Raw genomic sequence first — 17,083 nt, 5'->3', positions numbered from 1 at the left:
CATTTTAACAAAAACTTAAATAAGACATTTAAAGTGGTTAAGTAACTTGGCCAAGGTCACACACAAATAAATGGTACCATTAGAAACTGAAGCTAGATCTCCTCTTTTTATTTCTATTTTACCTTTTCTTAAAGAAATGAAGCCATTTTCCTAACTTAAAATTATATGCAGTTTTGTGGGTTCCTCCATTTTAAGATTCCTTTCTTTCTATGAATGTTTTCTTATATAAAAGTCTTTAAACTTAAAATTTTATTTTATACCAGAATTAAAAGTGGGACACTTCTTTCTTGGGAGTTTGTCTGACAAAGTTGGCTCTCAAATGAATTTTACTTTATTATAACTTTCAGTGTTTAACTTAGACATCAGTGAGCCTTGGAACATTCCACTTAACATCAGGGGGTCCTTGATAAGATGTTGAATATGGGACTGTAAGGAACTTCAGATAAATACTCTTTAAAGTTGTATTTTTTTAGTTTTTCTAGCACCTTTTTTCTTAATTCACATTGTTTAAAATTTTCTTTACATACATATATATATATACACACACACACACATACATATATGTGTATGTGTGTGTGTGTATATATATATTTTTTTGTTTGGCCGCACCGCACAGCTTGCAGGACCATGGCGGTGGCCCGGTGAACTCGAGCCACTGCTATGAAAGCGCTGAGTCCTAACCACTGAACCTCCAGGGAATTCCTTATTTATATTCTTTTAGTGTTTCATTTTATAATGGAAACATTGCCAGTTAAAAATAACTTAGTATGAATATCATGAAGGAAAAATTCCCAAAAAGTAAATTAATAATTTACAGATAAAAATTTCAGAGGTTCTTAGCATATTATTTAAAATGTAGTAGGTGCTCAGTATTTTTTATTTTATTTATTTATTTATTTTTCTGTACGTGGGCCTCTCACTGTCGTGGCCTCTCCCGTTGCGGAGCACAGGCTCCGGACGTGCAGGCTCAGCGGCCATGGCTCTCAGGCCCAGCCGCTCCGCGGCATGTAGGATCTCCCCGGACTGGGGCACGAACCTGTGTCCCCTGCATTGGCAGGCGGACTCTCAACCACTGCGCCCCCAGGGAAGCCCTACTCAGTATTTTTAATTGAATATAAAGTTTGAATTTTCTAAAGTGAGTTCTAATTTTTGGAGATTAAAAAATATGGAGTTATTAATATGGATATTTTTTCTGTTATCTTTTTTTCAGCAGTTAGTGATTTTGATCAGTGTTAAAAGGTATAAGTGATCCCCAAATTATGCCGCCATATACCCTTATTTCCCTGATTCTGCCCATAAACTGTGTAGCTATTTGAGGGTAAAGAGATACTATTAGGCGTTTAATTGATATAAGCTTATATCTTAGATCTTTCTTCATTGGTAATAGTCAGTATGTTTTTGAGAGTTAACCCTATTATGTAATGAAGTTTTCTTGATTAGCCAGGAATGGAGGTTTTGTGTTAATGTTATATTTAAAATTTTTCATTGTTCCATGAGTGTTCAGCCCCACCCAACTCTTTGAGTAAAGAGTTGATTGGTGATATAGTATTGTTGCAGATGATTAGATTGATGTATTTGGGGCAGGGAGGAGTGGGCGAGAGAGTGCTGCTAGCCTTTACAGTCTCTGTGTGAATTAAGAAAAGTTGTCCTCTCTGGGTAGAAGTCAGAGTTTGTGGCTTGGCCAACAGAGGTTAGGCTGTATTTCAGCACTTTCTTGATCCTTTATGCAGGCAGCCTTGTCCTGGGCAAAACCTCCACAACTGTATATGGCACTTCTGGATGAGTTGTGAATATCAGTATCTCTGAAGTCTCTCTGTATAGGATCAAATGTGAACTCTATGTTTTAGTATCTTGTGTTCATCAAATTCACTTTGTGTGCAATACAGGTAGTTGTTTGTGTGTCAGCTGGATACAGACATAGTGCTGCTGTCACAGAGGATGGTGAATTATACACATGGGGTGAAGGAGACTTTGGAAGATTAGGTAAGATTTTTTAAAAACTGAAGTTAGTATCACAGAAAAATAGAAATGATGATGGTTACTGAGAAGTGGTGAGACTAAATTTAATAGGCCAAAGACTGTCATTTGTTTTTGTTAGTTTTAAGCTCAGAGGAAGATAATTTTATATAGAGAGTACCTAGATTCTGGTGCTGAAATTTAAGGTGTAATTAAATCTAGCAAGTATTTACTACTTTGAGCAGGCACTATAGGATTTCAGGGATAAGAAAGATATCATCCTAAAGTGATCCTGAAGTGTGTTATCTAGGAGGTAGTGAAAACAAGTCAGCGTTAACGATACTAGACAGCATTAGATAAGTGCTGTGAGAGGAGCATAATAGAATGTTCTACTGATTCAGTGAAGGGACTGGGTATCTCATGTTGGGAGCAGCCTAGAAGATGAGATGAGAAGATATTAGAAATGATTCTGTTTTGCATATTTAATTGCACTTAAAAAATTCCTCAATTCTGTTAATAACTTGTAATGTTTATTCTACCTGTGAAGTAATGGCCTAAAGAAAAAGAGCTAACATTATTTCTTTGTTGTTTTGTGTGTTTTATCCAAGGTCACGGTGACAGTAATAGCCGTAACATTCCAACGTTAGTAAAAGACATTAGCAATGTAGGAGAGGTTTCTTGTGGCAGTTCACATACTATTGCTTTATCTAAAGATGGGAGAACTGTATGGTCTTTTGGAGGAGGAGACAATGGTATGTAAAAAATTATTTATTGATAGCTTTGGCCTTTTTTCCTTGACTTTTAAAAAAATTTATTTTTCAGTTATACAAGGCTATTGTAGAAAAACTCAAATGTATATAGGTGAGCAGAAATTTTAAAAATTTAAATAAATTTTTCTTAAAAAATTTAAGAAAAATTTGCTCTAAGCATTGTTAAAATTTTGGGAGGTAAATATATATGCATTTATATAAATATGTACATATGTTTCTACATAGATGTTTTAAAAAACCAAAGCAGACCTATATATACCATAGTTACTGTCTTATAACTTGTTTGTTTTTATCTAACAGTATCTTATGAATATCTTTCTATGTCAAGAAACATGGCTCTACATTTTTCTTTTCAGTGGCACAAAGTATTCTTTCATATGATTGTAGCAAAACTTACAAAGAAATTTATTATTGTTGAATATCTAGATGGTTTCCAATTTTTTTCAGTATTAAAAACAATACAGTGAATGACTAAATCTTTTTCTACTTCAGTCACTCCTACCAGTGATGCGAGAATGCTCATTTCCCCATATCCCTCAACAATACTGGCTATTAAAATTAAGATAATTAAAAAAATAGTTTCACTAGTGAAAATGGTATTTAATCTGTATTTCGTCCTTAGTGAGGTTGTTGGCCATTTGTTTTTTTTCTTTGGTGATTTGCCAAGTTCTCTATTTGGTGAATTATTGAGTCTTTAAAAAAAAATTTTTAATCATTTTATGCATACACATTCTTGTATAAGGAGCTGTTTATTATATCAGCAAATTTGAAGTTAGAAGTATGACCATTAAAGGGGAGAAAGACAGCAAATTAATTTTCCATCTCTCTCTTAAAGTGGTTTTAATTGCTTGATATAAAAATTCAGAAAACTATTGTTTATTGGTTTCTTTCTTGTAATAAAACGATTCATTTGTTAACATCCTCTGCTATTAGAAACTTAGAGCTTTCTAAAATGTGGACAATCTGTCAGGTTAGTGATGGAAATATTAATGATATTTATCAACATTACTACTAAGAAAAGAATAGCATTTCTTTGAAACAAGTATATTGTTTAACTTGAATATGTTTGTTTTTATAGGCAAACTTGGCCATGGTGATACCAACAGAGTGTATAAACCTAAAGTTATTGAAGCTTTACAAGGAATGTTCATTCGGAAAGTTTGTGCTGGAAGTCAGTCTTCACTTGCTTTGACATCAACAGGGCAGGTAGGACTAAGGGATGAGCATAAAAGGTTTAGAGTATTTCAGAGGACCAGATGACTAAAAAGTGATAATTGTATTTAAATTTTGAAGTTAAAAAATACATTTTAAAGTTAATCTACTGAAATGAAATATTTTCTCCTGTTTGAAGAAGTTGAGTATCTGAGAAGGAGCCAGGTTTTCTGACTGTGTGTGAGCCAGATAAACTTACTGTTAACCCCATGTTCTTTGTATTAAGATGGTTTTAAAAAAACTTTTAGCACTAAACACTGCTTAAACCTTTAAAAATCATGAATAGTGGGGGAAAGTGAGAATAGATCTTGCTGGAACCAGTGATATGAACTAAGAAGGCAAGAAGGTGATCAAAAGAGAGGGCAAGGAGAACATTTCCAGATGGAAAATAATCTGAGAGGGTTAGGTAGGTAGGTGTTTCTGAAAGAGGGTTACTCAGTCTTAGGATACTTAGAATTGTATAATCCCTTTATAAACTTGTGATTTTCTACATGCATATTTTGACTTCCCTCTGTTTGTTTGTTGGTGATGGAGAGGGTCCAGGTATGGTGATAGACTATAATTTTGCTCCTTAAATCCATCAGCGATGACAGTGAAAAAGTGAGCTGATCACTCATTGTTTCACATGTAGTAGGAATCTATTATGTGCCAGGCAGTGGTATAAAAATGTTTCTGACATTCATGTGGCAGATGAGTAGCAAAGCTGAAATTACCATATTATTTAATTATTTTTGAAAGACCGGAATGCCTTGATGTAAAAGATCTAACGCAAAACTATTTATCATTTTGTATTTAATTACGTTAGTCATTTGTTACAATGCTGGTTGCTGTCTTAAAATTTAAAACTTCTCTTTTACATCTTTCTCACTGTGAGTTTTGTGGTAGGAATCCATGAATTGAAGCCAAAAGATGCTCACTTATTTGATGTATAGCCACTGGCAAATCACAAACCTTCCTTGAAAATCACATGCTTGTTTTTTATGAGAGGGGTAATAACTTCTGCTTTGAATGATTATATAAGATAGATTCAAAGATTTCAACTTTGAACTGAAAGTTTCTGTAACAACAAAAAGTTATTATTTAGTATCAAACCACACTCTTATTTAATAGATTATATTTATTTCTAAACAACGTAAGTTGTTAACCTACCATCTCAGAATATTATGTGTAGTGTATTTCTCTTTGTTTCAGGTCTATGCTTGGGGCTGTGGTGCTTGTCTAGGTTGTGGTTCTTCAGAAGCTACTGCACTGAGACCCAAGCTTATTGAAGAACTGGCTGCCACAAGAGTAGTTGATATTTCTATTGGAGACAGTCATTGTTTGGCTCTTTCTCATGGTAAGATCATTTGTTTTTAAAGAAATAGTATTAGGTTTTAAAGGCACTTTCAAGTTCATACCATCCTTTTTTTCTCCCCATTTTTCTTTGCTTTTTTTTGCCTTATGCGGGCCTCTCACTGTTGTGGCCTCTCCCATTGCGGAGCACAGGCTCTGGACGCGCAGGCTCAGCGGCCATGGCTCACGGGCCTAGCCGCTCCATGGCAAGTTCCTGGGCCGGGGCACAAACCCATGTCCCCTGCATCGGCAGGCGGACTCTCAACCACTGCGCCACCAGGGAAGCCCTCTCCCTATTTTTAACATACCAAGTTGGCTATGATTTTTAAAATTTTTAATTTATATTGGACTGTGGTTGATTTGCAATGTTGTGTTAGTTTCAGGTGTACAGCAAAGTGATTCAGTTGTACATATACATGTATCTATTCCTTTTCAAGTTCTTTCAAAACAACACAGTGAGGTAGGCAGAGGAGTACTTATCAACCCATGGAAAGACCTAGGTTGTTCTGGGCTGGATGGAACTGGGGAAGGCGATGGGAAAGGAGTGCATATCATAAAGGACACCCATAGTGTTGCTCTTCTGGGTAAACCAGGAATCAAATTTGGTGGTTGTCGTCATGATAGGACACACAGCACGGTCCTTGAGAGGAGGGGGAGTGAGAGATTATGTGATGGGTGGGTCACCTCACAGAAGCATGACCTCCCTTGTCATTCATCCACAGAGTTTGTTTGCTTCCTCCTGCTCAGTCATTCTCAGCCTTCCAAGTTCAGTTCAAATAGAATTACCTTATGATCTGGCAATTCCACTCTGGGTATATACCGAAAAGAACCGAAAACAGAGGCTCAAACAGATAATTGTACACCAATGTTCATAGCAGTGTTATTCACCAGAGGGTGGAAACAACTCAAGTTTCCACCAAAAGACGAATGGATAAATAAAATGGGGGTATATCCATAGAGTGGAATATTATTCAGCCTTATAAAGGAATGAAATACTGATCTATGCTACAACGTGCATGAATCTTGAAGACATTGCGCTGAGTGAAATGAAAGAACAAATATCATGTGATTCCACTTATATGAGGTATCTAGAGTAGGCAAGTTCATAGAGACAGAGCAGAGTAGAGGTTAACAGGCACTGGGAGGAAGCGGGGATGGGGAGATAACTGCTTAATGGGTACAGGGTTTCTGCTTGGGATGATGAGAAGTTTCTGGAGATGGATAGTAGTGATGCTTGCACAGCACTGTGAATGGATTTAATGTCTCTGAATTGTGCACTTAAAAATGATTAAAATGTGTTTTATGTTATGCGTATTTTACTGCAGTTAAAAATAAGTGAATGAATGATTGGTTGGATGGATGAGCAGATGGATGGATGAATAAATGAATGAATAAGAAAACTAGTTCAGTTCAGGGCTCATGGCCTACAGAAAGCTTTCCTGGATCCAGCCTGATTGGAACAGCCTGGGACATACGGTACTCTGATTATTAGTGCACTTGGCTGTCTCCACACTAAGCTGTGAGCTCCTGGAGAATATGGACCATGCTCTGTTCCACTTCATATCTCTGACTCTAACTAAAGGCCTGGCACATTGTGACAATTTGATAATTCTGTTTTAAATTAATGAATCTGAAAACATGGTGTGTTTGAAATGCATATTGTAGGTTTTAAATAAATGAAACAGGTATCACCTACAAAAAAAAATAAATAGTATTAAATATTACCTTCCGTAAATATTTTACATTGAAATTTGGCTTTTCTTTTGTTCTTTATGTTTTGTTTTTAGATAATGAAGTTTATGCCTGGGGCAATAACTCAATGGGGCAGTGTGGACAAGGAAATTCCACAGGTCCTATTACTAAACCAAAGAAAGTGAGTGGCTTAGATGGCATAGCTATTCAACAGATCTCCGCTGGAACATCACATAGTCTGGCATGGACTGCTCTTCCTAGGGACAGGTAAATGTGCTCATGTTTAAAATTTCTTGTGTTTTAGGGCTTCCCTGGTGGCGCAGTGGTTAAGAATCCGCCTGCCAATGCAGGGGACACGGGTTCGAGCCCTGGTCTGGGAAGATCCCACATGCCGCGGAGCAACTAAGCCCGTGCGCCACAACTACTGAGCTTGAGCTCTAGAGCCCACGTGCCACAGCTACTGAAGCCCGCGTGCCTAGAGCCCGTGCTCCGCAACAAGAGAAGCCACTGCAATGAGAAGCCTGTGCGCTGCAACTAGAGAAAGCCTGCGTGCAGCAACGAAGACCCAAAGCAGCCAAAAATAAAATAAATAAATTTATTTAAAAAAAAATTTCTTGTGTTTTATTAACAGCAGAAACACTAATAAAAGCAGAAATAATTGTACTTTGTTCATAAAATACCCTCTGACTATTTCTAGTATTGATTTTTTTACTGTCATAGACATGCCATCTAGATTTCTTTCAATTTGAATGTTGAGGTTAGATATGTTTCATAAGCAAGAAGTTATACCCGTATATTAAGACACTGTCTTAATTTAAGTGTCTTTTAAACATTTTGAATTCCTACTCTGTCTCCAGATACTGATCTTAAATATTGTGGCCACGTATCAAGAGGAAGTTAAATTAAAATAATCAAAATCAGAACTAGGCTTTATTGCTTTTTAACAGTTAATTAGCTTCCATGCCCTTTATCTGGTTGTTTTTTTGAAAAGAAGCAGTGGCCATACTTTTAAATAAAGGAAGTTACTTTTTGCAGAAAGTTAGCTTTTTCCTAATGTGATAACCATATCTTATTTAGATAATCAGGTAGGTAATTTTTAGCCAATATTTGAAGATGGAATTTTAAGAAATTTGAGGTTATTTCAGCTATTTTCAGATGTATATGGGCTAATTAATAACTTAGAATGTATTATATTTGTATTCTAGACCTTTGATTCAGAAGGGGTTTATTATATCATTCTAACCAATTTAAAACATTTATAGGTAATTACCCTCCAAAACAAAACCGAAAATATAATAAATTGAATATAAATAATTTGCTGTTAGTATTAAATCTGCAACTTCTCACCTTATATGTAGAAAATTGGTTCCCAAGATCTTGAAACTTTTCACAAGAGTTTTCAAGAGGTTTTCTTTTAGTAGATTTCAGTATATCACTTTACAGAGTCAGGCTATTTTTTTCAATATGAACTATACATCTTATAGGCCCTAAGAACCAGAAGGGTCTATAGTAGATCATGTGGCTCAGCCCTCTGACTTCAGGTGAATGAACAGCCAGACCTTGCAAAATAAGTAGTGATTGTGTATTTTCTTCTTGAAGAATTCTAGAGATAGCAAATTCTTGGTTTTCCTCAGTTGCATTTTTTAAATGAAGGGTTTTATCACCTTTATAATCAGAAAGGTCTTCTGTATATCTTGTTAACATCTTTCAACTTTAATAATGGTTTAATTTTCGCTTTTGATCATGTGTGAAAATTTCATGTTAAGGATTTTTCATGATTTTCATGTGCTTCCTTCTAGACAAGTTGTTGCCTGGCACCGACCTTATTGTGTAGATCTTGAAGAGAGTACCTTCTCGCACCTTCGTTCATTTCTTGAGAGATACTGTGATAAAATAAACAGTGAGATTCCCCCGCTCCCTTTCCCTTCATCAAGGTATGTTATATATATGTGTATTTGTGTGTGTGCGCACATGTGCACACACATCTATTAATTACTCATTTTGAATTTTGAGTTATTCACTTTATCCCTCAATTATATGAAACTTCTTTATAATCTAAAAAGAGAGCTAAACTTAGGTACTTACTGATAATAACCTTTAGAAAAATTTATCCATAATGTCATGAATCGTGTTTTTAAACTTAACTGTTAGTCATAATTTGAGAAAAATTTTAAAGAGAAAAAAATGTTATCCAAACTAGATAGCATGTGCTCTTTTATATTCCAGAAGTTCATAGCAGTTTATTTGGTTTCAGGGAACACCACAATTTCCTCAAGCTGTGCCTGAAGCTGCTTTCAAATCACCTTGCTCTTGCGCTTGCGGGAGGGGTAGCTACCAGCATTCTTGGGAGACAGGGAGGTCCGCTTCGAAATTTACTCTTCAGACTGATGGACTCAACTGTCCCAGATGAAATCCAAGAGGTAAGAGTATGGGACTTGTAAATCTGTAGCTCAGCCACATCTCTCCCTGAGGTTGTAGCTCACAAATTCAGCTATGTATTGGAAAACTTCAATTGGATGTTCTTTCCGTTACTCCTGTTTTCTTGGTGGGAGTAAATTTTTTGGTGAACTTGTCCTTTAAGACAAAGGTCAGATGTCGCCTCTGAGAAACCTTTCATTCCCTGCTCTCCTGCCAGGTTTGGTTTCTCTCATGTATGTTCTCATCACATCACATTGTTTTGTAATTGTCTACTTACAACTGTGTCTGTCTTTTCTACCAGAAGCTGAATTTCTGAGCACAAAGACCCAATTTTATTTTATTTTTATTGTGGTAAAATTCACATAACATAAAAGTTGCCATCTTAACCATTTTTAAATGTGTAGTTCAGTGGTATTAAATACATTTATACTATTATACAACCATTACCACCATTTATCTCCATAACTCTTTTCATCATACAAAATTGAAATTCTGTACCCATTAAATAATAACTCCCTATTCTCCCCTCCCTTCAGCCCCTAGCAACAACCATTCTTTCTTTCTCTATGATTTTGATGCTCTAAGTATGTTGTACAAGTGGAATCATACACTGTCTTTTTGTCACTGGCTTATTTCACTTAGCATAATGTTGTCAACGTTTATCCATGGTAAGTAGCATATGTCAGAATTTCCTTCCTTTTTAAGGCTGAATAATCTTTTGTTATTTGTATATATTAAATTTTTGCTCATCTGTCATTTTTATGACCTTGGATTAAGCAGTGGTTTCTTAGATATGATACCCAAAGCACAAGCAACCAAAGAAAAAAGATAAATTAGACTCCATCAAAATTAAAAACATTTTTATGGTGGTGCTGGAGAGGGGGCGCTGAGCTGTTGGGTATGAAGAGTAACAGAACAGACTGTATTTGCACTTGAAACTGCTGCTCAAGTTCAGATCAGGCAAGGAACAAACCTTGAAACAACCAACAAGACCAAAGAAGAGTACACTTAAGTTGAAGACACGACATTGATCCGAAACAAGAAGTTTGTGCCTACTTAGCAGCTTTGAAAGAGCACTTCCCAATGCTGCTAGTAGTCTTTGTTTAAAAAAAAAAAAATTAAAAACATTTTTGCTTCAAAGGACATTATCAAGAAAATGAAAATACAACTCACAGAATGGGAGAAATATTTGTAAATCATATGTCTCATAAGATTCTAGTTTATGGAATGTATAAAGGATCCTTACAGTTCAACAATAAAAAAGACAAATAACCCAATCAGAAAATGAGTCAAGAATCTGAGTAGACATATCTCCAAAGAAGATAGACATAAGGCCACTAAGCACATGAAAAAATGTTCATCATTGGGCATAAAGGAAATGCAAATTAAAATCACAGTGAGATACTGCTTCACGCCCACTAAATGGCTATAATCAAAAAGACTGGTAATAGCAAGCATTGGTGAAGATGTAGAGAAATTGGAACCCTCATGCATTGCTAATGGGAATGTAAAATGATACAGCCACTTTGGAAAACAGGTAGTTCTGTACATAGTTAAACATAGAGTTACCACATACTGCAGCAGTTCCACACCTAGGTCTATATCCAAGAGAATATAAAACATATGTCCACACAAAAACTTATACATGAATGTTCATAACAGTATTATTCATTGTAGCCAAAAAGTGGAAACAAACAAATGTCTGTCAACTGGTGAAGGGATGAACAAAATGTGGTATGTCCATACAATGTAATATTATTCAGCCATAAGAGGGAATGAAGTACTGCTGTACAAGCTACAACATGAGTGAACCTTGTAAACATTATGCTAAGTGAAAGAAGCCAGACACAAAAGGTCACATACTGTATGATTCCATATATATGAAAGGTGCAGAGTAGGTAAATCCATAGAGACACAAAGTAGATTAATTGGCTGTCAGGGGTTTTGGGGGAGGGAGAGATGGGAAATGACTGCTAATGGGCACAGGTTTCTTTTTGGGGTGATGAAAATGTCCTAAAATTAGTTAGTGGTGATGGTTGTACAACTCTGTGAATATACTAAAACCCACTGAATTTTCTGCTTTCAAAAGGTAAATTTTATGATGTGTCAATTAAAAAAAAAAAAGCAAAAAAGATACAGTGATTTTCCAACTAGAGGGACATATCCCTGGGATGTAGGTAGAAGGAATATTAACCTGGTGGTGAATGGGAACTTTGAGGATTACATTTTACCAGGAACAAGGTAGTACAATTTTTTTTTTTTTTTTTTTGTGGTATGCGGGCCTCTCACTGTTGTGGCCTCTCCCGTTGCGGAGCACAGGCTCCGGACACGCAGGCTCAGCGGCCACGGCTCACGGGCCCAGCCGCTCCACGGCATGTGAGATCCTCCCAGATCCCCTGCATTGGCAGGCAGACTCTCAACCACTGCGCCACAAGGGAAGCCCCGGTAGTATAATATTTTTGAAAGGTTGAAAAGTATTGGACTAAAATAACGGAAGTAAACTTTAAAAAAAACTATTTTTATAATTGTTTATTCATTCCTTGAGTGTTCTTTGTAGCTACTCCTTAGGAGAATCCTTTGGAGGTGGATTCTCTCAGGATGTGTACAGGGCTCTTTCTGTTCCTCTTTCTTTATCCCTGAAACTTCCGGTAATTTATCTGTTTGCAGCAATCAGTGCTGCTGCTGTTTTTTTTTGTGTTTCTTCCTTTTTTGACGCTTTATTTTGAAGCAGTTGTAGACTTAAGGAAAAGTTGCATAAGTAATAGAGTTTTCACATATGTCTCAACCAGCTTCCCCTAATGCTGATGTCTTGTATAATTACAGTACAATTATCAAAACCAAGAAATCAACATTGGTTTAATACTATTAATTAAACTAAACACCTTATTAGAAATTTTATCAGTTTTTTGCTAATGTCCTTGTTCTTTTGCAGGATCCTATTCAGGATCCCATATTACATTTAATTGGACACTTTATGGATACTGGTCAGTTATTTTATTGAATATCTCTGTTATTTTTCATGATTGGACTGAGGTTATGTGCTTTTGGCAAGAATACCACAGAAATGATGTACCCTCAGTACATCATATCATGTGGTTCATGATACTGATGTGTCTTATTACTGGAGATTTTGACCTTGATCACTTGGTTAAGGTGGTGTCTGCTGGATTTCTGCATACATCAGTAACTTATGAGAGAGGGTAGATAGAAAATATACTCTTTGAGAATATACTCACACTTAAATAGTTTGAGAATTGAATATCTTCATGAATAGTTGAGGCATAGTATTCTAAATTGTAAATATTTTCTCATAAGAATTGTGAAGTCATCTTCTAGCTTTCAGGTTGTTACTCAGAAAATCAACGCTATTCAAATTTTTGATCCTTTTATGGAAATCTTTTTCTCTCTGGATTCTGTAGCAAGTTCTACTTGTCCTCTCTGTTTTCATATTTTAAAACGATATGAACTGATGTGGGTCTGATTTTATCCATTTTCGTGTATATTGGGGTAGACTCTTAATTTGGAAACTCATAGCCTTCAGTGTTAAAAAATTAGCTTGAAGTGTATTGTTATTTTCTCCTTATTTTCTGTGTTTTCTCTCTGTCTCTGGAACTCATTATTGGGATAATAGATCTCCTGGACCAGTCCTCTGTGTCTGATTTTTTTTAATGTCTAATTTTTTTTTAATTAATTAATTTATTTTTGGCTGCGTTGGGTCTTCGTTGCTGCGTGTGGGCTTTCTCTAGTTGCGGTGAGCGGGGGCTGCTCTTCGTTGCGGTGCGTGGGCTTCACATTACAGTGGGTTCTCTTGTTGCGAAGCACTGGGCTCTAGGCACGCAGGCTTCAGTAGCTGTGGCTCTCAGGCTCTAGAGTGTGGGCTTCAGTAGTTGTGGTGCCTGGGCTTAGTTGCTCTGCGGCATGTGGGATCTTCCCGGACCAGGGCTTGAACCCATGTCCCCTGCGTTGGCAGGCGGATTCTTAAGCACTGTGCCATCACGAAAGTCCCCAGTCCTCTTAATTTTCTTATGTTTTCTTTCCTGTTTTCCATCTTTTCTCCCCTCTACCTTATGAGAAATTTAATTTTTATATTCTAACCCCCCTGTTGAGGTTTTTATGTCATATTTTTAACTTATAAGAGCTCTTTTCTTAATCATTGAGTGTTTCTTTTTTTCTAATTCAGCATCCTTATTTTAGTGATAAGGAAGCTATGACCCAGAGAAGTTACGGGGCCTAAGATAATACAGCTATTTTTTATGCTGTTTCTGATACCTGGACCTTTGTTTGGCCAAGGCCTGCTCATTTTTCAATTTTTAACCTAAAGGCCCAATCCTCAGGGAGACCTCCATGATGAACCCATAGACCATGTTAATTGCCTTTATGTATGGCTGCTCACTCAAGTTTGCATTTCTTTTTACTTTGTCCATGTGACTCCTTTCACACGTAGAATTACTTACTCAGAATCTCTTTTTCCTACTAGACTGTATGCTTATGAAAGCAGGGCTTTTATCTGTCTTGTTCATTTCTACATCCCCAGCACTTTGTAAACAGCTTTACCAGGCTCAGCACTATAGACTCAACACTAAATATTTATTGCATAATGACTAGTTACTTAGTGGCAAATCCAAAATATGTATTCTTTTTTTTTTTAAGTCTTTATTGAATTTGTTACAGTATTGCTTCTGTTTTATGTTTTGGTTTTTTGGCCGTGAGGCATGTGGGATCTTAGCTCCCCGACCAGGGATCAAACCCGCACCCCCTGCATTGGAAGGAAAAGTCTTAACCACTGGACTGCCAGGGAAATCCCCAAGATATATTCTAAGTCTTCTTTTTTAAAAAAAAATTTTATGCATGAATTTTTTTTAAAGGATTTATTATTTATTTATTTTATTTTTGTCTGTGTCGGGTCTTAGTTGCAGCACACAGAATCTTCGTTGAGGTATGCGGGATCTTTCACTGCGGCACGTGGGCTCCTCGTTGCAGCACACAGGCTTCTCTCTAGTTGTGGTGTGCAGGCTTCAGGGCACATGGGCTCTGTAGTTGTGGCGTGCAGTTTCCAGAACATGTAGGCTCTAGTTTGCAGCACACAGGCTCTCTAGTTGAGGCACATGAGCTCAGTAGTTGTGGCATGTGGGCTTAGTTGCCCTGCAGCATGGGGGATCTTAGTTCCCTGACCAGGGATTGAACCACGTCCCCTGCATTGTAAGGCAGATTCTTTACAACCGGATCACCAGGGAAGTCCTTCTAAGTCTTCTTAAAGACATCTAAAGAAGGACTTGGCATGCTTTCTTTTATTCATATACCTCCTTCTTTAGACTTCCATGATCCACCTTCTTTAGACTTCTTTGCTCTTAATAGTCAGTGGGTTTATTTTTATGTTTTTCTATTAAAAAGATAAGAACCAGGCCAAATAAATCTGCTTTTCTTTTTTATATTAGGTGGTAATTGAAACTCTGTCAGTGGGAGCAACCATGCTGTTACCTCCATTAAGAGAACGTATGGAATTACTTCATTCTCTTTTACCCCAAGGACCTGATAGATGGGAAAGCTTATCTAAAGGACAGGTGAGCCTTTGCATGGTATCTAAGTAAACCAGTACTATATTACAAAAAAAAAAAAAAAAAAGATAGACTGAGAGGGAAATAAAGCTAATCGATTGCCATGTGTTCAGGGAATAATACTTAACTTGATGAGTCTGGTAAATCCTAGTATTTAATGGTTTTTGCTGGAAGAGTTCCCAGATTTTTAATGAAAGTGAAGCAAGTGATAACTCATTAAATGATTTGGGGCTAATTATTAAAATTATGTCTAATTTTTCCAGTGTTGCTCACACTGTCAAACCAGAGATCTTTTAGTTTATTTGTAGTATTCTGAGTTGAAATCAAGGGCATGTGCTGCTGTTGGTTCCATGCCCAGAACTTTGAAATAGCTTACATAAAAAGTAAAAGAAGATGACTGTTGTGAAAAAGTACTTGATGATATGAGTATGCTGCTTCTTTCCATTTTTATTATCTTATGTACGTTAAAATAAGTACATTTTGTTCAACCAAGTAGAACAATCAAGTGTCGAGTTATAGGTTTGAGGGAAAAATCTGGCAGTATAATAGCCACAGATGCTTTCCAATGAGTATTTGGTATTAGTTTAGATTTCAAGTGATTTATTTTAAACATTAGAATAAATAGTTTCATGGGTAGTTCTGTAGAAGAATGTATAGTGTAATTTATCTGTTGACATTGCCTACTCCTCTTACTTATAGTGCTAAAATCATTATGTAGAGTATGCCATTTTAGCTTAAGAGTTTCAGGTAGAAAAGGATGTAATAAAACACTATAAGTTGCAATTTCTCAAAAGGTATTAGTGGGATAGCTTTTTAAAAAATTATAGACTTCCTAAAAGATTATTGTTCATTAGGATATTAAGTGAATTAGTTAGCATCATTAGTATATATTCCCCCCCCCCCACCGCGGGATCCTTTTTTTATTTTTCTAGTGCATTTTAAGCTAATTATTATTTGTTCCTATTTCATCGATGGAAATATTTTTCTTTAGAGAATGCAACTGGATATTATTCTAACAAGTTTGCAAGATCATACCCATGTAGCCTCCTTACTTGGCTATAGCTCACCCTCCGATGCTGCTGACCTCTCTTCTGTATGTACTGGCTATGGAAACCTGTCGGATCAACCTTATGGCACTCAGAGCTGCCATCCAGACACCCATCTGGCTGAAATTTTGATGAAGACTCTCTTAAGAAATTTAGGATTTTATACGGTAAGTTGCTCTTTTTTTGTCGTTAAAAAGAATAAATAAAACTTGGGTTGCTTTTGTTTTGTTTTGTTTTGTTTTTGGAGGGGGTAGGGATCACTTTAGGTCAAGGTATTTTGACATTTAAACGCTTATGAAATAAGTAAAACTAAACTCCACTCTCTGAAAGGGGAGAGATATGTCAGATCTTCTGAAATATTGTGGGTGCCAAATGACTTGTAGTTGAGAGTTCCAAAGAGATTTGTTTTGGAATTTTACCAATTTTTTTCTGATGTTAATGTACAAGAATAAACAGGTAAAAATATTCAACAACATTTTGCAAGAGAAGAAGAATGAGGAAAGGATTAACCTTACCAGGTGTAATCTTATAATTAAACAATGTGGTTTAAATTGTTTAAAAATAGGCTGGTCAATTAATTAAAATTATTATTTTATTAAATTATTAAAAATAGCTGGTCAATAGGAGAGAAGACAATGGACAGTATAGCCTTCTCTGTATTAGGATGCCCTTAGTTCTTCCTCCCTGGTGTTTCTTAGATCTGTCACTTTTTTTCTTTCCATTTTTATGGGTTCTAATCCATGCCATCACGACCTAATGGTAATAGCAGTGTTATAGCTGTTGCCACTGTTGCTGGTCTCCTCTCAGCATCCTACTGCTAGAATAACCTTGTTGTATTAAATAACCTCATTTTATTAAATCAGAACTTTTTCAGACCCTTCATCATTTGGCTTACACACCACACTCATCTGAACTCATGCGTGGCACACCTATTTCCTCCTCTCTCTTCTTGTCTACCAATCTATCACTTCTTTAACACTGGACTGTTCTTGGAAGCCTTGCTCAAATAACCTTTTCTAACCATGTAATTATAACTGCATACCTCTCATCAGTTTTTAGAGTCAAAGTGTACTATGTGACTTAACTTTGAATAGTTTGTGTA

At 36.3% G+C, this 17,083-nt stretch overlaps 1 protein-coding gene across 1 annotated transcript in view; it reads left to right on the top strand.

Annotated features, from left to right (window-relative positions):
* HERC1 (HECT and RLD domain containing E3 ubiquitin protein ligase family member 1) overlaps nt 1-17,083 on the top strand; it is a 171,482-nt gene that overhangs the window by 19,599 nt on the left and 134,800 nt on the right. The window contains exons 5-13 of the mRNA XM_060151494.1: nt 1,887-1,983; nt 2,565-2,708; nt 3,805-3,932; nt 5,130-5,274; nt 7,058-7,229; nt 8,762-8,896; nt 9,217-9,382; nt 14,816-14,941; nt 15,927-16,148. Coding sequence (XP_060007477.1) covers nt 1,887-1,983; nt 2,565-2,708; nt 3,805-3,932; nt 5,130-5,274; nt 7,058-7,229; nt 8,762-8,896; nt 9,217-9,382; nt 14,816-14,941; nt 15,927-16,148 — 1,335 coding nt within the window. The remainder of the gene's footprint in view (nt 1-1,886; nt 1,984-2,564; nt 2,709-3,804; nt 3,933-5,129; nt 5,275-7,057; nt 7,230-8,761; nt 8,897-9,216; nt 9,383-14,815; nt 14,942-15,926; nt 16,149-17,083) is intronic.

Source organism: Lagenorhynchus albirostris, chromosome 1, assembly GCF_949774975.1.
Source record: "Lagenorhynchus albirostris chromosome 1, mLagAlb1.1, whole genome shotgun sequence".
NCBI classification, from domain to species: Eukaryota; Metazoa; Chordata; class Mammalia; order Artiodactyla; family Delphinidae; genus Lagenorhynchus; species Lagenorhynchus albirostris.
Note: the sequence above shows the minus strand (reverse complement) of the source record. Positions and strands in the feature narration are given on the sequence as shown.